The sequence below is a fragment of the Aquarana catesbeiana genome, linkage group LG07, assembly GCF_042186555.1.
Source record: "Aquarana catesbeiana isolate 2022-GZ linkage group LG07, ASM4218655v1, whole genome shotgun sequence".
Classification (NCBI taxonomy): Eukaryota; Metazoa; Chordata; class Amphibia; order Anura; family Ranidae; genus Aquarana; species Aquarana catesbeiana.
In genome coordinates this window covers 36,017,443-36,043,914 of record NC_133330.1, presented here as the reverse complement: position 1 = coordinate 36,043,914, position 26,472 = coordinate 36,017,443, and the positions used below count along the sequence as shown (strand labels likewise).

General features: G+C 43.0%; 1 protein-coding gene across 1 annotated transcript in view; it reads left to right on the top strand.

The window, feature by feature from the left end:
• Window positions 1-403: 403 nt before the first annotated feature.
• Window positions 404-26,472, top strand: part of IL17RC (interleukin 17 receptor C) — a 122,675-nt gene continuing 96,606 nt past the window's right edge. The window contains exon 1 of the mRNA XM_073591966.1: window positions 404-1,151. Coding sequence (XP_073448067.1) covers window positions 1,029-1,151 — 123 coding nt within the window. The 5' untranslated portion in view covers window positions 404-1,028. The remainder of the gene's footprint in view (window positions 1,152-26,472) is intronic.

Below are 26,472 nucleotides of genomic sequence, written 5' to 3'. Positions count from 1 at the left end.
GATTGGTTAAACTCACAAGTGCTTTTTTTTACTACTACTATTTCTTTATATTGGCTTTTGGAATTTACAAATGCAGCAATTTAGAAATCAGATGAAAGGTTTAGCGCTGGAAAACACTTTTTGATAGATAAAAAGTGCATTTTATATACAACTATATAGATCAGACCAAAATGAGGGACAAATGAGGAGGAACGAGGGACAGAGGGACATTGCTCCAAATCAGGGACAATCCCTCGAAATCAGGGACAGTTGGGAGCTATGGTCTAAACAAGGGACAGAGGGATCTCCAACACAGGGACTGTCCCTGCAGGAGAATGACAGTCGGAGGCTGAGAATACTGACAGTTGGCTTGCAGTGCTGCGCCTCCCATGTGTCAGTGAGTCAGTGTGTTGTACTGCGTCCCAGCAGTTGGAGGTGTTTCTCCCTCCAGGAGGGTGTGGAGGAGGGAGAGGCGGGCCCCAGTAATAGGGAACTGATCAGCACAACTCAGGACGGAGACCGGAGCTGCCAGTGGACCCTGAACAGCACGCAGAAAGGGGGCCCCCAAGTCACTCAGGGGCCACAACACCTCTTCAGCCAACAAGGCACCTGGGATCTGCTGGACTGACAACTTGTCATTAGCCTAAAAAAAAAAAGAGGGCTAAAGATTTGATTGGGGATTGTTTAGGACTTTAGACACCTCCCCTGGGACCCCTTGTAGCCCACCTAGTGGCCCCCTCTGGTGGGACATTGACGTCATTCCAATCGGTGGCCTCTTGTTGGATACAAAGTTTTTAGTGGGTTTTTCCCTGCCTTGTACTTTGATCTCCCTGGCCGGGGGACAAGGACACGGTCACACGGGTGTCAGGATGTGATCGGGATTAACACATCGGACGCCTCCACTGGGGCCCCTTAGAGCCCACATAGTGGGTCCCCCTTTATAAGAACTGGTTACATTTAATCATTTTATAGACAATTCTCTTCTACTTGGATACAAAGTTGTCATCGGGGTTTTCCTGCCTTTACTCTGAACCGGCAGACAGGTGACAATGACACGGGTGACGTTCTTCAGCGTCCTTCTGGTTCACGTCTTACTGTATGGACTCAGTACCCAGGACAGGGGGGCACTCCGGACTCTACCCAATGATGGGGGTGCCATCAGCTGCAGTGGGGTAAGTCATACCTATGAATGGAAGGCTAGGAGGATCTTAAAGAATTATTAATCCCAAAACGAAAGCATGTAATATATTGCAGTTTACCAATCATTAGATGTGGTGGCTGCATTCGTTTTCTTTTTTTTAAGGCTTTTTTTCTTTCCCCTCTGTTTTCACCTGGAGATCTGGCTAGTAACACACCTCCTGTATTAGAGCGCCTTCACTCTGGATGAAGGCGCAAAGGAGGCACATTTGGACTGATGGCCCTGCTAGCCCTAGATGGACTAGCAGATTTAGATACACTAACAAATTGAAGCCAAATTCAAACTAATACTTTATAATTAGTTACAGTAATTTATTTATTTATTTTCCATTTGGGATAAAGGTTTTGCATGAATAAATAAAAGCTGATCATTGTAAGCAGCCCTGTCAGTGGTAAATAGTTTTTTCTCATCCATGTAACTGCTACATCCACATCAGGGGTCTCCAAACTTCCAAAACAAAGGGCCGGCTTAATGTGCCGAACCGTGGTCAGTGGAATTGGAAAATGTCTTGGTATCAGTGGAAGTAAACAATGTCCCATCTTTGGCAGTAGGGGAAATATTAGTGCCCCATTGTTGGTGTTAGTAGGAGAAAAACTGCCCCACTGTTGGTGTCAGTGCAGAAATTATTACCCCATTGTTGATGTCAGTAGGAGGAATAGTGCCCCATCGTTGGTGTCAGTGGTAGAAATAGTTCCCAATCATTGGTATCAGGGAGAGGAATTATGCCCCATTATTCGTGTCAGTAGAGGGAATAGTGCCCCATCGTTGGTGTCAGTGGTAGAAATAGTTCCCCATCATTGGTATCAGGGAGAGGAATTATGCCCCATTATTCGTGTCAGTAGAGGGAATAGGGCCCCATCGTTGGTGTCAGTGGGAGGAATGGTTCCCCATCATTGGTGTCAGTGGGAGGAATAGTGTCCCATCATTGGTATCAGGGAGAGGAACAGTGCCCCATCATTGGTGTCAGTGGAGAGAATAGTGCCCCATTGTTGGTGTCAGTGGGAGGAATAGTGCCCCATTGTTGGTGTCAGTGGGAGGAATAGTGTCCCATGATTGGTATCAGTGGGAGGAATTATGCCCCATTATTCATGTCAGTGGAGGGAATAGGGCCCCATCATCGGTGTCAGCGGAGGATATAGTGCCTCATTGTTGGTATCAGTGGGAGGAATTATGCCCCATCATTGGTGTCAGTGGAAGGAATTATGGCCCATCATTGGTGTCAGTGGAGGGGATAGTGTCCCATTGTTGGTGTCTGTGCAGAAATGATTACACCACTGTTGATGTCAGTGGGGGGAATAGTGCCCCATGGGCCGGATAAGGATATCCAAAGAGCCACACTAGGCCCCCGGGTCACAGACTTACTAGCCGATTCATCAGGTGACAATAAAGCCTAAAAGAGAAAACAAATGCAGCCATCACATCTATGAATATTTAAGCTGCGATATAAAGTTTTGCTTTTGGGTTTAATACTGCTTAAGCCAAGGTTCACACTGCCGGGATGCAGCACATCGCATGTGATAAGCACAGGAATCGCACTGCATTTCCATGCAATGTACATGCGATGTCTGCGCACTGCGATTTGAGCCGTTCATTTTGGATGCTGAAATCACACTAAAATGCTGCAGGACCCTTTTTTTTTTTGCTGTACCAGAATCAGAACGCATGGGGGTTCACATCCATGCAATCCCATTCAGGCCATCGCACCGCGTTGTCTGAGCTGTTTTGGGCCTTCTTTATTTTAACATCGACACCCGCAGCAGATTGCATGGAACACCCTGCGATTTCAATGCGGTGTGGGAAACGCACAGGATTCACTACGTTTCCCACATCACATATATGTGTGAACCAAGGCTTAAGATGACCATACATAGTTAGATTTTTATTTGAACATTCATAGAACAATTGTTTAGTACATTCGATCTTACTATCATGGAGTCAGCTCATTTCAGTCTTTTGGCCAGATCTGCTACTGGAATGGAAACAGGTTTCACTTTGTGTACAATTTTTTTTCTGAGCGAAGACTACATACACAGTTAGATTTTTGTTTGAGAAAAAAAAAAAATGATTCTGTTCCTTTAAATTCACTGTCGCTTTGGTTGAAAACGAACGTTGATTTCACTCCACTAACCATTAGAAAATCGAAACAAGAGTTCAGAATTTGAAAAATGTTTAAGAAAATTCTACAGGTCAGCTTTGGCCATCCAGGTGCGATGAAGCATGGGCGAGTGTGTGCCCCCGCGTGTGTCCCCGTGTGTGCCCCCGCGTGTGTCTCCGTGTGTACCCCCATGTGTGCCCCCGCGTGTGTCTCCGTGTGTACCCCCATGTGTGCCCCCGTGTGTGTCCCCGTGTGTACCCCCATGTGTGCCCCCGTGTGTACCCCCATGTGTGCCCCCGCGTGTGTCCCCGTGTGTGCCCCCGTGTGTGCCCCCGTGTGTGTCCCCGTGTGTACCCCCGTGTGTGTCCCCGTGTGTGTCCCCGTGTGTGCCCCCGTGTGTGTCCCCGTGTGTGTCCCCGTGTGTGCCCCCGTGTGTGCCCCCGTGTGTGCCCCCGCGTGTGTCCCCGTGTGTGCCCCCGTGTGTGTCCCCGTGTGTACTCCCATGTGTGCCCCCCGCGTGTCTTGTGTAGGGGGCAGCCCATTCTTGTCCATGGGTTGCCCTATGTCCAAGAAATGCGCAAAAGAAGTCAATGACCCGTTTGCAAAATCGTACCCCCTGAACTGCATGGTGCTGCAACATGTTACAAAATGTGCGCGTTGGCAGATGCGTGGGGGGTGCCATTAAGAATCCTCTGCCAAAGGGCGGCTCGTTTCTCTGCATGTCGGGACAGGTGTGAAGGTCGTGTTAGTTGATAAGATTGCCTTATATCTAGGGACAGTTCCTGGCTTCCACATAGGGTTGCCACCTGTCCGGGATTCACCCGGACAGTTCGGGTTTGGAATCATGCGTCTGGGTTTCAGACCGCCTGAAACCCGGACACATTATTCGGACCGGACTATGGCTTCCAGATGCATCTGAATGAGAGGTGCTGACACCATCCATCCCTGTCTGTGACTGAAGTCTCCCTCCTTCTCTCTCCTGCCTCTGAGTGATTACACTAAGGTAATTCAGGGTTCTCAGAGCACCCCTTACATCAGAGTTCCCCTTTATACCAGAGGCCACAGTGTTCCCCCTTACATCAGAGTCCTCTCCGTACATCAGAGTTATCAGTGTTCCCCCTTAAATCAGGGTTCCCAGAGCATCCCTTATGTTAGAGTCCCCAGAGTTCTCCCTTACATCAGAGTCTGCAGAGTCCCCCCTTACAGTGTAAGGAACTCTGCAAATTCAGATGTAAAAGGGGGACTCTGTGGACTCTGATGTAAAGGGGAACTTTTGTTATTAACTTCATATGATTAGAAATGTTATTTAATAGCAAAATATTTGTATAGTTTATACTATAAAAAAAAAAATTGCTGTGCGCCGCTAAAGTGTTCGAGTTTGACTTGAAGAAAAGGTGGCAACCCTACTTCCACATATTGTCCCTGGAAGTGTCTGTAGATAAAGTGGTTGGAGGGTCCTAGTTAGCGGGCGCCCCTTATTGCCTGATGCTGGTTCAGCTTATCATACTTTGTCCCTGGAAATGACATTTGGCAAGTACAGATCCATTAAATGTTTTCACCATGGGGAACCCAGAGCTGGTAGATTTTCGGTACCAAAAAGAGGTGGAAAAAAATGTCTAAATTCCCTAACCTAAGCCTTATGGGTAAGGATGGGCTCAAGCGTGTTCGAGGTAAAACGCAGGAAAAACGTATCAATGTTAAAGGGGCCTAAGGGGTCAATTTATTAAAACTGGAGAGTGCAAAATCTGGTGCAGCTGTGTATTGTAGCCAATCTGTTTCTCAACTCCAGTCCTCAAGGCGCCCCAACAGGTCATGTTTTCAGGCTTTCCATTATTTTGCACAGGTGATTTGATCACTTTCACTGCCTTAGTAATTACCACAGCCGTTTCATCTGAGGGAAATCCTGAAAACATGACCTGCTGGGGCGCCTTGAGGACTGGATTTGAGAAACACTGTTCTTTCTTCAGCTTGTTCAATTGGGTTTTGACAAAAATAATAATAATAATAATATTTTATAAATAGACTCCTTAAAGTGCATCTCTAGTCAAAACATTTTTTTTTTTAAGTTTTGGATAGAGAGGGGAAGGGTTAGACCCTTTGTCAAGTATCAATACTGTTTGTGTCCCCATTGGGGAGATTCACCTCTCTATTTGTACTGGAGGCCAGTGTCACAGAAAAAGAAAGTGAGGGGAAATCCCAAATGGTAGAATTGTCATCAAGAGATAAGAAGAAACCATCCAACGGGGTCGCCTGTTCTGGAGACACTTTGATTTCCTCTAAACTTTTCTTGCATCTTTGGGACCAGAAGTGAAGAGAAACTTCCTCAGATGAAAAAAAAACGTAGTGGAGGAATTAACCCTTCACTATTAATATCCAAAAAATGTTATCTTTACATACACTTCAAGGTGGCCATACAGGTGGCAATTTGGTGGAACAGTAGAACTTGCACCTCTATTTTTTGTTGAAACTGCTAAGCATTTGAAGGCTTTATATAGTGGATCCCATGGACCGCAAGGGGATATGGTTGAACTTGGTTGACTGAAGCTTGTCACGTGTATGGCCAGCTCAAAGTACAAGCCACACTAGGGATCCTGTTGTCAATTCGTTAGCAATAGGCTCTCCTAAATGACCACACTTACTTGTTCGTGTATGGTTGTTCTGATGCTGGAAATGTTGCAGAATCACAAGGGTATGTTGGGACCCCTCAGACAGGGACTCAGCATAACCTCTTTGGTATGGACAGGGAGGGAGCAACACTGTAGGAGGTGAATGTTCTTGTTGCTTTCTTAGCAATTCTGTCAACAGCAAGTTGCCACCAACAAAACATTGGCAGGTATGACAGAGGCCTAACCCCTCCATCTCCTAAACCAGAAAACATAACCTAACCCTCAAGCATATTCTTTAACACCTAACCTGCCCCTGATACCCAAACTAACTCTACAATATGACCCTTAGCCTAACCTAACCCTACAATATGACAGTTAGCCTAATCTGACCCTACAATATGACCCTTAGCCAAACTGACTCTACAATATGACCCTTAGCCTAACCCTACAATAAGACCCTTAGCCTAACCCTGCAATATGACTCTTAGCCTAAGCTAACCCTACAATATGACCCTTAGTCTAAACTGACTCTACAATATGACCCTTAGCCTAAACTGACTCTACAATATGACCCTTAGTCTAAACTGACTCTACAATATGACCCTTAGCCTAACCCTACAGTATGACCCTTAGCCTAACCCTTCAATATGACCCTTAGCCTAACCTAACCCTACAATATGACCCTTAGCCTAACCTAACCCTACAATATGACCCTTAGCCTAAAGTGACTCTACAATATGACCCTTAGCCTAACCCTACAATATGACTCTTAGCCTAAGCTAACCCTACAATATGACCTTTAGCCTAAGCTAACCCTACAATATGACCCTTAGCCTAAACTGACTCTACAATATGACCCTTAGCCTAACCCTACAATATGACCCTTAGCCTAACCCTACAATATGACTCTTAGCCTAAGCTAACCCTACAATATGACAGTTAGCCTAATCTGACCCTACGATATGACCCTTACCCTAACTCTACAACATGACCCTTAGCTTTACCTGACCCCACAATATGACTCTTAGCCTAACTTGACCCTACAATTTGACTTTTAGCCTTCCCTGACCCCACAATATGACTTTTAGACTAACTGGACCCTACAGTCTGACCCTTAGTTCCTGACCCCACAATGTGACCCTTATTTTAACCTGAACCTACAATATGACAATATGACCCTTAGCTCACCTAACCCTACAATATGACTCTTAACCTACTGTGACCCTACAATATAACCCTTAGCTTAACCTAACCCTACAATATGACTCTTAGCTTAACCTGGCCTCAACAACCTAAGCTTAAACTGAAAACCCAACCCAAACTTCTTTTAAGTTTTGGATATAGTAGGGTAGTGTTGGAACCCCTGTCAAGTGTCTTGTCCACAGGGAAAATTGACTTACTTTGTCCTGGGAAATGATTGTCCATAGGAAAGTCAAAGGAGATCTAAAATTTGACGGTGACAACAAAGTGTCACAATTATACCGTCAGGTGTTTGGCTTCAGGCGATGGAGTGGATATGTGGACCTTCTCCATAGAGAATAATAATTTTTTTTTCTCATCCAGCGTTTTGGAGCTTCCACCTTCCAGCTACAAAACGCTCAGGTGTTAATGGGGAGTAACAATCACTTTTGCTGGAAATCCTAGCCTGTTATAGGTAGTAAAGAAAAAAACAGATCTACCAGCAGGATCAACAGGTAATAAAGAGCTGAGTTAATGCCAGTAACAGATTACACCATAGATGTGATTTTTTTTTTATTTTGCCCAGAGTTCCTCTTTAATCATATAGGTGTATCAGAGTGAAAGCATTCTGCAGGTTACATCTGGGGAGGGGAACATTATCTACATTCCTGGACAATAAGTAATATCTAGAGCAAAGGAACAACCGGTCACATTTTGAAGCTGATGACAAACATTTTTGGCAAGCGCTTATATTATCATTACACATCAGGTTATGGCTCATTATCACATTTACTAAATGGTTAATTCATTTTCACCACTTAAAGTGGAACTGCAGACAAATTCTAAATGCGTGTGAAGGATGAGATCACACTTCTGCAGTGCGCTTACGCACATTATGTTGCGCATTAACGTATGTTGCATCAAGACGGCCCGTTCATTTTCTATGGGCTACCAATGCACCACACCCCACGCAGTCCAAACGAATGCAGTTTGGAGTAATGCAGGGCAGTGCGTTGATTTAGGGCTCATTTACATGGCTATTATTGCCGCTCCTCTAAAAAAATGTTTTGGGGTGGATTGCTTTTCAGATGGTGTTTGGCAGGCTTTGAGGAGGTGATAATTCACTTCCTAACTGCTTTTTTTAACCCAAAAATGCTGACCCACTGTGCAGCCCCATTCACTTAATGCCTAAGGTTAAAACAAATCTTAATGCCTAAGCCCAATTTTGCAACTTTGACATGTGTTCGTAAAACCGTACATATCACCACAACTACTTTGTGCATCTAGGTGGATAGTGGATTATAACTTTTTTTTTTTTTTCAGGACAAATAGGGCTTTTATTTGGTGGTAAATGGTAACATATGTCTCCTAATTTATTTATTTTTTATTATCAAAGGAAAACTGGCCTAAAATAGTAAAAAAAAAAAAAAAAAAAATTTTTAAATTTAGCTGCATATTTCTTGCTACTACCATAACATACCACCAAAGAACAACCCAAACCAAATTCTCCCACTCCTGACGATCGCAGCGATACCACATTTGTGTATGTTAGTTGTTATTTGTACCCGTAGTACAGCCCAAAAACAAAAGTGCACATTTTGCTTTTTTTTTTTTTTTTTTTTTATCCTACCTAAAACACACTGACACTGCTACTAATTACAAGAAAAAAAAAATCCTGTCTAAAAAATACTGACCTTGACCTTTGACATTGACGTTAACCTTTGACCTTAACGTTTGACCCTGACCTTGAACCAAACACTAACCCTGGCATTGACCTAGATCAAACCTTGGTCTAGGTATATATTTTTTTATTTAATTTTTTAAATTATTTATTTATTTATTTATTTATTTTACACACACTTTTTTTTTTCTCTGCAAGGACAGAGAAAGATACAATGTATCTCTCTCATCCTTTCACATAGGCTTTACAGTTACTGATCACTGTGACAGTCAATTAGAGGCTATCACAGCGATCAATGTCCGATTCCGGGTCCTGATCAATGGAACGGGGTCTGGGGTTCGCTGTGTGGCGCGCTCTATTTGCAAACGGAGGTACGCAAATATGCAGCCCTACGACAACAAAAAAGAAACAAGCCCAGTGGGGCTGCACATTTGTGTTTTGTTGGCGCCAAGGGGTTAAAAGGGTCATTTTTGGCAGTGTTACCACCTGTCGAATGCAGCATGCCATTTAAGTTTTTCCGCGGCCGCAAAGCAGTGCATTGCACACTCAGCTTGTGTACAGCCCTAAGCGGCTGCATTACTGTGTTTAGGTGGGTGATGATGGAGGGGTGGGGGGGTGGTAAACCTTCGGCTCTACTGCTTGCTTGTACTGCTCTCCTTGCCATCTGTGTGAATGAGCCCTTAGTACATTGGGGTGCCATTCGAAATGGCAACACAATGCAATAATGAATGGGTGTTAACGCATTGCAAAAGTGGGTCTTAATACCCAACTGAACTTTCAGTTTAAATGAGCTAAATGAGTAAAGCCATGTACACACGATCGGATTTTCCGACGGGAATTGTGTGATGTCAGGCAGTTGGCGGAAAATCCGTCCGTTTGTACGGTCCATTGGACACTTGTTGTTGGATTTTCCGCGGACAAATGTTGGATGGCAGGCTTTAAAATTTTCTGCTGACAAATGTCTGTTGTCGGATTTTCCGAGCGTGTGTACACAAGTCCGTTGGACAAAAGTCTAAAGTACAAACACGCATGCTCGGAAGCTCGGAAGTGAACGAACACTATAGCGGGACAGAGGGAGCGATCTGCACCGTTTGAATCACCATCCCTATTGTGGTCATCTGCAAGCTTAGAGGCCTAGGCTGGGTTATAGCCATCTGCCTTTTAAGCTTGCCGTCTGGTAAGCAGAATCTACAGCTAAGGTGGTCGGGCACTTTTTACATTTGTGTGTGAGCACTGCGGTGTTATTAAGGATACAAACAATTTAATGAAGAAAGAAATGATTAGTATTGCATACTGGAGACATCAGAGCAGTACATAACTTGTATACAGCACACATTACACAACTGGTTTCTCAATGCCTGCTTTTAAATGCAAATGTCTTTATGTGCCGTCACCAGAAGGGTTGGTATTAATAAATTATAAGGTAGATCACTTTAGGCATTCATATGATTCAGAATTATCGGCTTCCTGGAATCGTTGCAATGAATTTCACTTTTATAGTAGGTAGGAAGGGCCCTCACCATGCCAACATCCAAAATAAATATATACAAGGATTGACCAAGTCAAAAAATTGCCAGACTTTGTGGGCACACAATGAGAGGGAAAATCAATAAAAAAGTATAAATTTTATTACAGCATAATTAAAATTACTAAAAACATATAGCCAACATACAAACAACACCCTGTATGGACACAGTTACCAGTTACCCAATGATGCAGTTACAGAGGGCTGGATCTAAGGTACAGAAATTGAGGTCATAATGTATCAAAGTAGGAGAAGAATTTCTGATCCAGTGATGCCTCCAAAAACGTGCTAGTCAACGCGTTTCACTAAGATATTAGCTTCCTCAGGACAAAAACTGGGTAGGTGCTGGTATATTTAAAAACAAAAAAGAGTACATGTGTAAATATTTAGTGTAGTATATATCTGTATAAGTATAGCTATGACTGTTACAACATTTCTCCAGAAGAAATACATATACAAAAAGACCAATTACAAATAGACATAACAACATGTATGCTTGCCTGGTAAACTTGTGGCTCAGGGTATGGGGGGAACCTCACAGAACTAACAGACAACCGAAAAAAAGACGGAGTTTCAAATTTTCATACGCGTGTGTATGATAGTAAGATACACACATATCATGTGGTCATTGGGCGGCACAGTGGGGTAGTGGATAGCACTTTCGCCTAGCAGCACTAGGGTCGCTGGTTCAAATCCCAACCACAACACTACCTGCCTGGAGTTTGCATGTTCTCCCTGTGTCTGCGTGGGTTTCCTCCCACACTCCAAAGACATGCTGGTAGGTTAATTGGATGCTGTCTAAATTGTCCCTTGTATGTATGAATGTGAGTTAGGGACCTTAGATTGTAAGCTCCTTGAGGGTAGGGACTGATGTGAATGTACAATGTATGTAAAGCGCTGCGTAAATTGACGGCGCTATATAAGTACCTGACATAAATAAAATAAATAAAAAAATAAAATATGTATCACTAGATAAAACAGAGACATATGCATTATGGACTAGGGTGCCACTGTGAAAAAATCCCCAGATCAAAAAAGCGGTTTATACTAGAATGGCTCTCATCTGATATGCAACGGTCATGTAGAAGTATATTAGAATATAAATCACACACAGCGGTAAGTAGTCACAGATTCCCCTATAAATGCATTCAATACAGTATCTTAAAGTAGACAGAATCCATGGTTATGTATTAACCCTTTAAGCGGGATATATATATATATATATATTATATATATATATATATATATATATATATATATATATATATATACTGGAATAGAATACACAAGAGATACATAAGATATGTATGGATGGTACTTACCAGTAGTACCGAGAAATAGCCCATGGGTACAGAACCGCTATTTTAAATGGATGAGTACTCAATCCCTTTAAGTATAGAGACCGATAGCATTTCTAAAAAAAAGGGGGGTATAGCAACCTATTAGCATATATGTGGAAAACGCCTGCACTTATCCCATAGGGGGAGACCTTTAGTTAGGGCTCAGATCAGTATTGCCGCATAGGCAGGGGAAAATGTACCCCTATAATAAAAACAGTTGTATAGATGGAATAAATATCCAGTTTCCAAAAAAGATGTCACATAGTGATTTGCTAGAATGGCTAAACAAACATTACAGCTTACCCTTCAGCACTGCACCCCTATGTACGGCTTTCCTTGCTGTGTATGGCACCCAAAATCCATCTTATATAGAGGCAAAGGGAGGGGAAGGGGGCATAGCAGCGCAAAAATGGCACCAAAATGGCCAAATCACGTGGCATATAATAGCGTTACATGATCACGAGTCACATGGTCAAAGTCATGTGACCATATACATCCTCATGTGATAGGATATGGAAGTAACAAAGGAGGGAGCATAACGGCGTGAATATGGCGCCAGAAAGTAACCAGTCACATGACGTATAACAACGCCACGTGATCATGGTCATGTGAACATAGTCATGTGATCGCACACCGCTTCGTATATAATTGGGCAGATAACAATATTTGACCATATACATTACCTCTTGCAATAGAGCATGAAAGTAACAGGGGGGGGGGGGGGAAGCGTGGCGGCGCAAATACGGCGCCAAAAGGTATCCTAATCATATGCCATATCATCGTGGTCATGTGAGCGGGGTCATGTGACCACAAGCGCTTCTGAAGTGATTGAGCAGATCTCAACAGGAAGTAACAAGGCCTGCAGGATGGTACAACAACCCACACCCACGCGAACACACCCCCCATCGAAACCCAGCCACCAAACAAATGGACAAACCAGAGGAGCCATCCATGGTAAATAATATACGGCAGACAACGCGATGATACATCGCACGAACACCGCGCATACAACCAGCCCACAACGGTGCAACCATATGACGCAGAATTTCAAATCCGCAACCCATCAACATAAAAGTGTAACGCAGCATCTACAAACACCCATATCTTGTACCCTACACAGCAGCCAAAGGGAAAAGGGCAAAAATGTATTTTGGAAAAAGAGACCACCTGCCAACAAGCAACAAGCAAGATAAATGATAATTTGGACAAAAAAAAAAAAAATAAGTTTACAGAAAAGGTTTATAACTAATAGCATCATTAAAGTGGTTGTAAACCCTTTACAACCACTTTTTACTACAGACAAGCCTATAATAAGGCTTACCTGTAGCTACACTGGATATCTCCTAAACCTATACAGTTTAGGAGATATCCCCTGTATTAGCATGTGCCGACGTCATTGACACATGTGCACTTAAGCAAACTGAAGCAATAGCACATACGTGCCGTTGCTTCAGTTAGACTGTGGCGTTACCGGCGGCTCGACCGCGGCGGCTCGAATGCAGCTAGACTGCGCGCGGGAGTGACATCATCGCGGCTCCAGGCAATCACAGCGCCGGAGCCGCAATACCCGGAAGTAACCCCCGGAGGGATGTCGGCCGCCGGAGCGGTGAACAAGGACCACTGCATGGACTTCGATCTAAGGGAAGTAATTCATAATGAGCTAGTATGCTATGCATACTGGTTCATTATGCCTTTGTCTTGCAGGTTTTTTATCTATTTATTTATTTTTTTATTTTTTTAAGGGTTTACAACCACTTTAAGGCCAGGGGCAATAGTGGCATCCAGGGTATGAATCCATCTCATTTCTCTTTGTAGGATTTTTTTATCGTGATTACCACCTCGAGAGTTCGTTGCAATGTGTTCTAATGCTGCAATGAAAAGCTCAGATGAAAGATACTAGCATGTAAAAGGGTGTTCCCTGCCGTCTCCTTTCGATATAGGGTGGTGTTATTATTCCCATATATTAACACCACCCTATATCGAAAGGAGACGGCCGGGAACACCCTTTTACATGCTAGTAGCTTTCACTCGACTCCTCTTATCAACAGTATCCCTTACGGACAACATCTCAGGTTGCGCAGAATCTGCTCTAACGATACCCTATTCAAACAGGAAGCAGACGCATTACGAAGGAGATTGTCCGATACTAAAAGACAGCGCTTAAAAAAGCGTATAAAAGAGCATTTAGGCAGACTAGACAGGAAGCTCTAGTTAAGAGACCCCGACAAAGTGAGGAAGATACTACCAGGATGATTATTACCTATAATCACCAACACTCATGTGTATGGGAAATACTTAAGAAACATTGGTACCTTCTTACCAACGACCCCATTCTCTGTAAATATACAGGTCCCAAACCTAATATCCTCCGAAATAGCTAGTGAGGACACCACCTGGAGAGGAAGTTGGCAATGTGGCTCTTGCACCTTTTGCCCATGGATATATGAAAACCATGCAAATGGGAGATTACACTCTGCTGTACACCATGTCAACTGTCAGACAGAGGGCGTGGTGTACATTACATTCTGCGAATGTGGTGGCTTCTACGTGGGCAAAACCAAACAAGCTTTTTGGCATCGCATTAAGGACCATATATACTACATTAACAGTAATCAACTCCTTACACCAATAGGACGACATGTAAATCAAATGCATGCTGGTGATAGCAGTGTAGTAAAATTTGCAGCATTAGAACACATTCCAACGAACTCTCGAGGTGGAAATCACAATAAAAAAATCCTACAAAGAGAAATGAAATGGATTCATACCCTGGATGCCACTACTGCCCCTGGCCTTAATGATGCTATTAGTTATAAACCTTTTCTGTAAACAGATTTTTTTCTGTCCAAATTATCACTTAGCTTGCTTGTTGCTTGTTGGCGGATGGTCTCTTTAGTCCAAAATACATTTTTGCCCTTTTCCCCTTGGCTGCTGTGTAGGGTACAAGATATGGGTGTTTGTAGATGCTGCGTTACACTTTTATGTTGATGGGTTCCGGGATTTGGGTGCCATACACAGCGAGGAAAGCCGTACATAGGGGTGCAGTGCCGAAGGGTAAGCCGTAATGTTTGTTTAGCCATTCTGGCAAATCACTATGTGACATCTTTTGTGGAAACTGGATATTTATTCCATCTATACAACTGTTTTTATTATAGGGGTACATTTTCCTCTGCTTATGCGGCAATACTGATCTGAACCCTAACTAAAGGTCTCCCCCTATGCGATAAGTGCAGTATTCACATATTCAGGTGGGTTCTCACATCTTTTTACTTGTTCTTTTCTTGTCGGCTATGCCTGCATTTGAGCGTTTTCCACATATATGCTGATAGGTTTCTATGCTCCCCTTTTTTAGACATGCTATCGGTCTCTATACTTAAAGGGATTGAGCACTCATCCATTTAAAATAGCAGTTCTGTACCCATGGGCCATTTCTCGGTACTACTGGTAAGTACCATTCATACATATCTTATGTATCTCTTGTGTATTCTATTCCAGTATATATATATATATCCTGCTTAAAGGGTTAATACCTAATCATGGATTCTGTCTACTTTTAGCTACTGTATTGAATGCATTTATAGCGGGAATCTGTGACTACTTACCGCTGTGTGTGATTTATATTCTAATATACTTTATACTACATGACCGTTGCATATCAGATGAGAGCCATTCTAGTATAAACCGTTTTTTTGATCTGGGGATTTTTTCACAGTGGCACCCTAGTCCATAATGCATATGTCTCTGTTTCATCTAGTGATACATATCATAGACCACATGATATGTGTATATCTTACTATCATACACACACGTATGAAAATTTGAAACTCCGTCTTTTTCGATTGTCTGTTAGTTCTGTGAGGTTCCCCCATACCCTGAGCCACAGGTTTACCAGGCAAGCATACATGTTGTTATGTCTATATGTAATTGGTCTTTTTGTATATGTACTTCTTCTGGAGAAATGTTGTAACAGTCATTGCTATACTTATACAGATATATACTACACTAAATATTTACACATGTACTCTTTTTTGTTTTTAAATATACCAGCACCTACCCAGTTTTTGTCCTGAGAAAGCTAATATCTTAGTGAAACGCGTCGACGAGCACGTTTTTGGAGGCATTACTGGATCAGAAATTCTTCTGCTACTTTGATACATTATGACCTGAATTTCTGTACCTTAGATCCAGCCCTCTGTAACTGCATCATTGGGTAAATGGTAACTGTGTCCATACAGGGTGTTGTTTGTATGTTGGCTATATGGTTTTTGTAAGTTTAATTATGCTGTAATAAAATGTATACTTTTTTATTGATTTTCCCTCTCATTGGGTGCCCACAAAGTCCGCCAATTTTTTGACTTGGTCAATCCTTGTATATTCACTTTTTTAGTAATTGTTGCCGGGAAAGAATAATTTTGTCTGTGTTGATTTCACCACTTGGGTTATATGTATATTTGAGGGCTGAAGAATTACACATACCAGTTTGTTATGTACATACGATCCCAGGTGATCACCCCACCTGGGATCCTCATTCTTCGACATCTTTACTAGTGATCACCCCACCTGGGATCCTCATTCTTCGACATCTTTACTAGTGATCTCCCCACCTGGGATGCTCACTCTTCGACATCTTTACTAGTGATCACCCCACCTGGGATGCTCACTCATCGACATCTTTACTGGTGATCACCCCACATGAGATCCTCACTCTTCAACATGTTGACTGGTGATCTCCCCACTTGGGATCCTCACTTTTCAACATGTTTACTGGTGATCACCCCACCTGGGATCCTCACTCTTCAACATGTTTACTGGTGATCACCCCACCTGGGATCCTCACTCTTCAACATGTTTACTGGTGATCACCCCACCTGGGATCCTCACTCTTCGACATGTTTACTGGTGATCTCCCCACTTGGGATGCTCACTCATCGACATCTTTACTGGTGATCACCCCACATGAGATCCTCACTCTTCAACATGTTTACTGGTGATCTCCCCACTTGGGATCCTCACTTTTCAACATGTTTACTGGTGATCACCCCACCTGGGATCCTCACTCTTCAACATGTTTACTGGTGATCACCCCACCTGGGATCCTCACTTTTCAACATGTTTACTGGTGATCACCCCACCTGGGATCCTCACTCTTCAACATGTTTACTGGTGATCACCCCACCTGGGATCCTCACTCTTCAACATGTTTACTGGTGATCACCCCACCTGGGATCCTCACTCTTCAACATGTTTACTGGTGATCACCCCACCTGGGATCCTCACTCTTTGACATCTTTACTGGTGATCACCCCAAGTGAGATCCTCACTCTTCAACATGTTTACTGGTGATCTCCCCACCTGGGATCCTCACTCTTTGACATCTTTACTGGTGATCTCCCCACCTGGGATCCTCACTCTTCATCAGGGTTATCATTGTTGTTTTTGCTGAACCCGGTGTACAGTGTTTGCTCCATATTTTTTTTGGTAGACTGTGGGCAGAGATGGGCTCCTTAGCTGTACTGGACCAGAGGTGAGAATTGGATATCCAGGCGCAGGCTTTTGGTGCAGTATTGTTTTTTGGATTGTTGGTAGAAGCCCATCGACAGTGAAACATATAATTGGCACCAAGAAAGGAGGGAGACCTTTATCCTCCCTATATATAATCGCAAACTCACACTTGATTTTTATGGCATTATGGGGTTTTGAATGTTCCATAGTTAATTCATTTTATTACCCACTGGATGACGTGTTGGAAGCTGCTATATAGATTCAGTTCAGACAGCCATCTGAAACGACCATAGTGATTCATACCTCAAAAGGTATTTATTACAAATAGCACCGACAATTTATATGGTGCTTTAAATATATACATGTATGTCACTACCTGCGCTCAAGAGGTTTACAGTCTAAGATCCCTACCTCACATACATACATTCGCATACTAGGGCCAATTTAGACAGACGTCAAGACTGAACCCAAACTTCTTGGAATGTGGGAAGAAACCCACGCAAGCACAGGGAGAACATGTAAACTCCATGCAGGTGATGTCAGAGTCGGGATTTGAACTTATGAAAGCAGTGCTGAAAGGTATAGGTGCAAAAATGTTAACTGTGCTGCCAAAGTGGGATAATATTATAATGTATATTGAGATAGAGCAATGGTCTCAAAACTGCGGCCATGGGCCGAATGTGGCCCTTGGATTGTCTTTATTCAGTCCTTGGGGAATTCTTCCCTCTGATATGAGACAGTATTCCTTCCACTGACACCAACAATGGGACACTATTCCCCCCACTGATGCCAACTATGAGGCACTATTCTTCCCATTGACACCAACAATAGGGCACTATTCCTCCCACTGACACCAACAATGGGGCACTATGCCTCCCACTGATATCAACAATGGGGCACTATTCCTCCCACTGACACCAACAATGGGGCACTATTCCTCCCATTGACACCAACAATAGGTTACTATTCCTCCCACTAATACCAACAATAGGGCACTATTCCTTCCACTGATAACAACAATGGGGCACTATTTCCTCCACTAATACCAGCAATAGGGTACTATTCCTCCCACTGACACCAACAATGGGTTACCATTCCTTCCACTGATACCAACAATGGGGTACTATTCCTCCTACTGACACCAACAATTGGTTACCATTCCTTCCACTGACACCAACAATTGGTTACCATTCCTTCCACTGACACCAACAATGGAGTACTATTCCTTCCACTGACACCATTGATTGGACACTATTCCTTCCACTGATGCCAATAATGGGACACTATTCCTTCCACTGACGCCAATGATTGGACACTATTCCTTCCACTGACGCCAGAAATGGGGCACTATTTCTCAAACTGACATCAACAATTGGGGCACTATTTCTTCCAAATGAATGGATGAATGGCATTGCAACACATCAACGTAGTTAACATATACATTCCCGCAATGCACAGATGTAAGTGGGCCCCAAACAATACTGTTTTCTACTATCATCACCCAAAGCCAACACCACCTGGACCTCTTCCTCCCACTGACACCAACAATGGGGACAAACAAAAAGTACACTATATTGTCAAAAGTATTGGGACGCCTGCCTTTACACACGTGTTACAAAAATATATTCTCAATCACAAAGCATGATTCATCGTTGTGCAATTAACGTTGAAGGTGGTACAAGGAGAGCAAACATTTTTAAAGTCCATTAATACTGTGTATATTCAATAAAAATATATATATATAGTATTGGGATGCCTGCCTTTACAAGCACATGAACTTTAAAGGCATCCCAGTCTTAGTCCGTAGTATTCAATATTGAGTTGGCCCACCCTTTGCAGCTATAACAGCTTCAACTCTTCTGGGAAGGCTGTCCACAAGGTTTAGGAGTGTGTCTATAGGAATGTTTGACCATTCTTCCGGAAGCACATTTGTCAGGTCAGGCACTGATGTTGGACAAGAAGGCCTGGGTCTCAGTCTCCACTCTAATTCATCCCAAAGGTGTTTTATCGGGTTGAGGTCGGAGCTTTGTGCAGGCCAGTCAAGTTCGTCCACCTCAAACCCACTCATCCATGTCATTATGGACCTTGCTTTGTGCACTGGTCCAAATCATTTGGTGGAGGGGAGATTATGGTGTGGGGTTATCTTTTCAGGGGTTGGGCTTGGCCTCTTAGGGAACACTTAAGGTGTCAGCATACCAAGACATTTTGGACAATTTCATGCTCCCAACTTTGTGGGAACAGTTTGGGGATGGCCCCTTCCTGTTCCAACATGACTGCGCACCAGTGCACAAAGCAAGGTCCATAAAGACATGGATGAGTGAGTTTGGGGTGGAGGAACTTGGCTGGCTTGCACTAAGTCCTGACTGTACCCAATAGAACACCTTTGGAATGACTTAGAGCGGAGACTGCGAGCCAGGCCTTCTTGTCCACAATCAGTGCTTGACCTCACAAATTTGCTTCTAGAAGAAACATTCCCATAGACACACTCCTAAACCTTGTGGACAGCCTTCCCAGAAGAGGTGAAGCTGTTATAGATACAAAGGGAGGGCCAACTCAATATTGAACCCTACAGACTAAGACTGGGATGTCATGAAAGTTCATGTGCGTGTAAAGGCAGGCGTCCCAATACTTTTGGCAATATAATGTGTATGTATATATATATATTTATATATATATATTTATTATTATTGAATATACACAGTATACATGGACTTTAAAAATGTTTGCTCTCCTTGTACCACCTTCAGCGTTGATTGCACAATGATGAATCATGCTTTGTGTGTGAGAATATATTTTTGTAACATGAGTCAATTCTCAATGGTGACTGTACAAATATCACTTGTCAGGTGTAATGAAGCAACGGTGGCCAAGTGTATCAAACATCGATACCAGGAAAAACTCAGCTGTGTGTACACTGTTTATATCGTACACGTCCTTTGAATGGCTAGCCTACCTTCAATAAGAATTGGTTTGGTTGCAGAAATGTAGTGTTTGGATTGCCTTATCTAACCTGCATGACGCAGGTGAAAGGGTGATTGTGGTAACAATAGGTAACTCAAGCACATTTTCTTGCAGATTGAGGCCTGAGATCTAATCTCATGCGGGTATGAAAAAAGCAAAAAAAAATTCCCTCTGTCACATGAGGAAAAAAAATCCTCATTTGCTAATGTGTTTTATGAATATTTGCCAAAAGCACGTGTACGTCCATTATCCAAGCACAACTTTAGCCAAAATAATAATATGAAAATTAATAGTCCATTAAAAATGAAATAAAAGTAGCTTTTGTTGCAGTAATCATTATTTCTGCTGCTAGTTGTCCTCAGTCTGATGGCCACCATCATCCAACCTACTTCCTTTGAGCCCAGGTCATCCTGGACCACCCCCCCAGCCTGTGACTGGACAGAATTCTCCTTATCAGTACATGAACTGATTGCCTTCTTGAGCTGCTTCTTCCACTCACATTCTATGCCCTGCTGTACAGGAACTGCATGAGGCAGATACCAGGCCACATTCAGTTACTTGCACTGTCTGCATTTACAATAATACATTTATGATTAATGATTGCAGAGGTGCATTAATTTGTGTCTTTTATATCTGCCTAGAGTTATCTCTTGAAACCTAATTCCATCCAAATGTTCTTTTTAGTTTTGGAAGACTGAAGAAGAGTTACAATTTCTGTAAGGTTTCTATTGCAGTCTGTGTCCCCAATGGGAAAACTTTCCCCTTTTCCTGTCTCTGTAGCACCTGGAGAGCTGATTGTAATACAGATTGATTAAACTATTGCTTTTTTTCGATTGATTAAATTCATGATGAATTGATTGTATTTTCTATCACAATCCTCACCCCCTTTAATGAGCATGCATCAGGGTTGAAACTATGTACCATGGGGCCCCATATCAAAATTATCAGGGCTCATTCAGACATTAAGATGGTGTTGCATTGTGTTACTGCAAGCTCCTTACATCTCTTATCATCACCTCCAAGGCAATTTCTCTACTGATACAGATCATATGGAGCAATCTTCTCAACCCTTTTACCCCAAAAGAATCCTTGCAGGGATGGTCAGAATGCCACCCCTACTAGACAGCCAAGTGACATTTGACCTGGAACTATCCGGGTACCATCATATAGGAGGTCAGACAGCCACAACTCAAGGAACCCCTATCAACCTCTGGAGAAACCTTAGGCCAAGGAACCCCTTTAAACCTCTGGAGGAATCTTAGGTCAAGGATCTTAGGTCAAGGAACCCCTAGCAACCATCATATAGGAGGTCAGACAGCCACAGCTCAAGGAACCCCTATCAACCTCTGAAGAATCCTTAGATCAAGGAACCCCTATCAACCTCTGGAGGAACCATAGGTCAAGGAACCCCTATCAACCTCTGGAGGAACCTTAGGTCAAGGAACCCCTAGCAACCTCTGAATGAAACTTAGGCCAAGGAACCCCTGGCAACCTCTGGAGGAACCTTAGGCCAAGGAAGCAACCTCTAGAGGAACCTTAGGTCAAGGAACCCCCTAGCAACCTCTGGAGAAACCTAAGGCCAAGGAACCCCCAGCAACCTCTGAAGGAACCTCAGGATTCCACAGAACCTTGGTTGAAAATGGCTCATATTGAGGTTGCTGAATTTCATGTACAATCTTTTATCTGAATACATTTGCCAAATGTTTTTTCTCCCTGCATAAATCATTATCAAACCAGAAAGATTTGGCCCCCTGTGTTTCCAGGTCCCTATCACAGTGACATGGTCTACTATGTCTACAGTCACACCTTGAGTATGTATGTTGTTCATCTCTGGCCTGCCGTTGAGTATACTGTCCAGTTGACAGTTTCCAAGCAGGTGCAGTTTTTAGGAACTTGGTACCAATAAATCCTTCATCTCCCTTAGCATATCTGTCACTGCGGCGCTTCCATTTAAATGTCCAGGTGTTTCCATGTCAGCATCCACTGATAACGTATACAATCAAGCTGGAAAGTCCTGTCTATACATACAATAATAATTCACTTTCTGCTTTCATAAAAGGGGAAGTTCTTCAATGCAGTTGGCGTTTAATATCGCTTGACCCCTGTCACAGACATGGATCTATTACGGGTGCGTCCGAGTCCTTGGATTGGAAAACGGAGAAATAGGAGAAATAGATATATATGGCTAAATCAATTTATCAAAATTTAGCAGAATACCTTACCTGAAATGAAATATATGCAATTTATCTTTAAAGAAAAATTGTCCACCCAAAGCCGATATTTACATTTTTTGGTAGTCTCTGGGACTTAAAATACCTAACAGCCTGCTAAAGTCCCTTTCAACAGATTTGTCTAAGCCCCGGTTCCTCTAAGGGCACATTACAGATATTTCATTTTAGGAGGGTTAGTAACCCAGGCCATAACTTGTGGGAAACTTTCTCCACGAGAGGCCTCCCTCATCATGGTCTCTCTGGGTCAGTGTCTTGGGGCTATTGTAATGCTTGGGACCTGCCAAATGCAAAGTCCTGTGGCTAGCTGGCTATTTTCAGGAGGCGACAAACTCCACTATTCCATACTGTACTGTGAGGTCTTCTCCATGACAAACCAACTATCCCATTCCCTTCTTTACCAAGACATTGGTTACACTGTTGACTTCTCAGAAAGAATTGGAGATCAGCCCAACATACCCAATGACAGAAAATATTTACTTTGCAACTTGCAGAATGTATACTTCTTCAATGACTTCTCAAAACAGAAAAAGTATCATAATTCTTTACCAGTGTAGAACACAACATTTCCCATAGCAAAGTTTAGGGCACATAATGTTTGTCATCGGGGCCGCTGATAAGGGAGTATCACCTGTCCTTCTGTAAGTTCAACAGGGGGGCCCAGAGCAGGAGGAATGGGTGCAATTACTAGAACCAATCCCCATGTTGCCATCCCTGTGGTAACAATGCTTCAGTTTGTGAATGGTCAGGGAGTCTCTGTACAGAGTGCTTTCTGTTCATTCACTAAGCAGCTGAGGCTGCAGAGAAAGGATTGTGGAATCTGTGTCCTCAATCTCTTTCTCTGTCTCAAAAGTGAGATTTTAGGTGTCTATTTAAATCCCTGATATTTTACCAACCCCCACAGGACTGTAAAAAATAATTAAAAAAAAAAACATAATTAAGGCTCATTCTCACAGGTATTCCTGTTTCATGAATGAGTGGTTTGCTCAAACGGCTAGAGCTGCCTGTTAGGCTTGGTTCACTGTTCTGTCAGCTAGGTTGTAAGGGGCCCCGTGATTTCTAACAGCAGCCCTGTCCTTATCTTCAAAGGGCATGACCTCTATCATCAGGAGGAGAGTCACAATACCCATGTGTGCATAGGTGTGCGTAGCCTATTGCATTAGGGTGTGCACCCCAACTCTCGAACACACATGAACGCCACCTGCTGTCACAGAAAGGAGGCTCTGGTGGTGGGAGACAGTTAATAGGGAGCATATTACGTTACACCCTAAATACAGGTGTAACATGTTCCTACTGTTGAACCTAGCCTTTAATATAATAAGGGCATTTACACTGGTCACTGGCACCCTCAACCACCCACCTGGTGCTGTCCCTGGATAATGCTAATGCACATGGGGTGATTAGGGTGTGCCCAGGCACACCTGGCACACCCTGTGCGCACGCCTATGCATGTGTGGCTTACAGTCTCTAGTCCTCTTTGTCAGCAAATAATAACTCATCCTTTCCTAGCTAGCGGCAATCCAATGATTTTGTGGTGGAGGTACTGTTCCTTTCTGTCTTTCAAGGGCAGCTACTCAGCTGAACCCCTTACTCCTCCCCACAATAGGCCTTATATTCCCCTAGGGCAGTGATGGCGAACCTTGGCACCCCAGATGTTTTGGAACTACATTTCCCATGATGCTCATGCACTCAGCAGTGTAGTTGAGCATCATGGGAGACGTAGTTCCAAAACATCTGGGGTGCCAAGGTTCGCCATCACTGCCCTAGGGAGTACAGCAGATTGAGATTAAGGCACCCTAACAAACTTTAAGCCATAAAAGGGACCTACACCTTGCTTCTTACATATCTTGGGGACTCTTTTGGTGAAATCTCTTCAATGAGTTCCTGGGCCTGCACACTTTGAGGGGTTCACACTCTTCATTCTGGAATTTTTATTTCTGCTGTGGAGAATATAACAGGAGAGAATATAACAGGAGGAGCTGGATGACACAAAGGTGTACTGGAACGCCCAAAACTCCCAGGTGGGCAGAAATTAGTTTGGGAGTTATGGCAGGGAGATCTTGCTTTTGGAGTATCCTAGCTACATAAGAAGCCAGGAGCTGACTCAATATAGTATTTTTGCATAGATTGACCCTTTAGAATAACAACAAATCAGTAAAAAAGAAGACCAGAAACAGGATATTGGGCCTATGACAGCTCCCAACTGTCCCTGATTTCGAGGGACTGTCCTTAATTCAGAAAAAAGTCCATCTGTCCCTCTTTCCTAATCATTTGTCCCTCATTTTGGTCTGATCTATAGAGTTGTATATAAAACGCACTACTTATCTATCAAAAAGTGTTTCCCAGTGCTAAACCTTTCATCCAATTTCTAAATGGCTGCATTTGTACATTCCAAAGGCCAATATAAAGGCATAAAAAAAAGCACTTGTGGGTTTAACCAATCATTTTTTTGTACAATTCTCCTTTAAGGAGGGCGTGGCAGGGGGACGTATCCTTTGCCTAAATACTTTTGCTAATAGGTGTCCCTTATTCCCATCTCAGAAAGTTGGGAAGGTATGCTATGAGTATATCAGGATAAATTCACTTCATTCACCTTTCTTGGTGGGTTCCCAACAAGCTTGTTGCTTCCAATTTATTAAAAGACCAACCTTGGTTGTTGCCAAAATGCAAAGACATGGCTCTGTGTAGCCAGAAATTGATAATACTTACCTGTGATTGACCATTGGCTCTATAACAAGTTCCAATAAATACAAATTGCAATGTAGCTCCAAGGGACCTATTATATTAATCACAGTCACTCATTATGCTAAAGATGATCTAAAGCCTAACTAGATTATATTTAGTTTGCTAAAGCACTAGGTAAATAAACAATTTCCACGTTTTTTGTTTTTTTTGCATCTTGGTGTTGCTGCTGATCTTCTCCAGACAGCATTGGTTGCACGTCATTGCTTATAAAAAAAAAGGAAAAAAACACATATGGGAGAGATGAAAGGGCTGCACACCCCGAAACAAGCAATGTGTCAATGGAAAGGTTTCACCATTGGGGCTTTGGACAGCAATATAGACATAATCATAGATGTTACAAATGATTAATGAGAAATGTTTAATCAAGCGGTAAATATACCAATATGTTACATATATATCTGTACTGCGATGAAAGTTGATATGCTTTAAAATTCTGAAAATTATTTATATGTCTCACAAAGCTAATGATCCCCCTGAAGATGACCACCTTATGGTCAAAACGCGTCGGAGATTCAACACTTTCTATTATTCGCTATGTTACCATGTTTTTCAACTCTGTTTACCTTGCTTGCATGCTATAGTGTGGACTATGCACTTTATTATCTGGCCAGATTTTTATATGTACCTTATATTTATTATATTGTGACATCTGGCAACATTTATGATTAAAAATTTCTCATTAATCATTTGTAACATCTATGATTATGTCTATATTGCTGTCCAAAGCCCCAATGGGGAAACCTTTCCATTTACGCACGTCATTGCTTTTACCTGGATTCCTAATAGCAATGAAGCATGCCTGCTCAATGTGTTTCAGCATTTCCGCTTGTAGTATTCACCAATAGCTCATGTGACAGGGTGACAACGCAAAAACGCAACTGGTATGTAGTTGTCACCCTGTAACAGGAAGTACTTGAAAAAGAACCTTCATGGCAGGATCCCCATGTCAGTGCTGGGACAAGCGAAATTGCCAAAGTGCACCCCCTCTAGGAGCTGTGAACTTCCTTAGCAGCATAGGTTGAAGGTCCCTCCCTTTTTGTGCCCTCCTCTGGCTGAAGCGCTCAAGGAAAATGCCTCTACTGCTTCCCCCTAGGGTTGCCACCTGCCCCGGGTTTTAAATCCTGTGTCCAGGTTTCAGATCATCTGGAACACAAACACAATATTCAGAATGGACTGTGGCTCCCCAATTAACCAAGTGCCGCAAACGCAGAGTACACATGGGCCCCATACACAGACAGGAGCGGAGGGAGGGCTTGATCTGCTCGTCCTTCTCCCACTTCTACCCCTCTTGTGGATGAAAGGTGCAGATGCCTGAGCCTCCATCTGTGGCTGAAGTCTCCCCCTTCCTATCTGCTCTCTCCTGCCTCCAAGCGAGTGAGTACACTAAGGTTAGGGGAACTCAGATGCAAGGGGTACCCTGTGGACTCTGATGT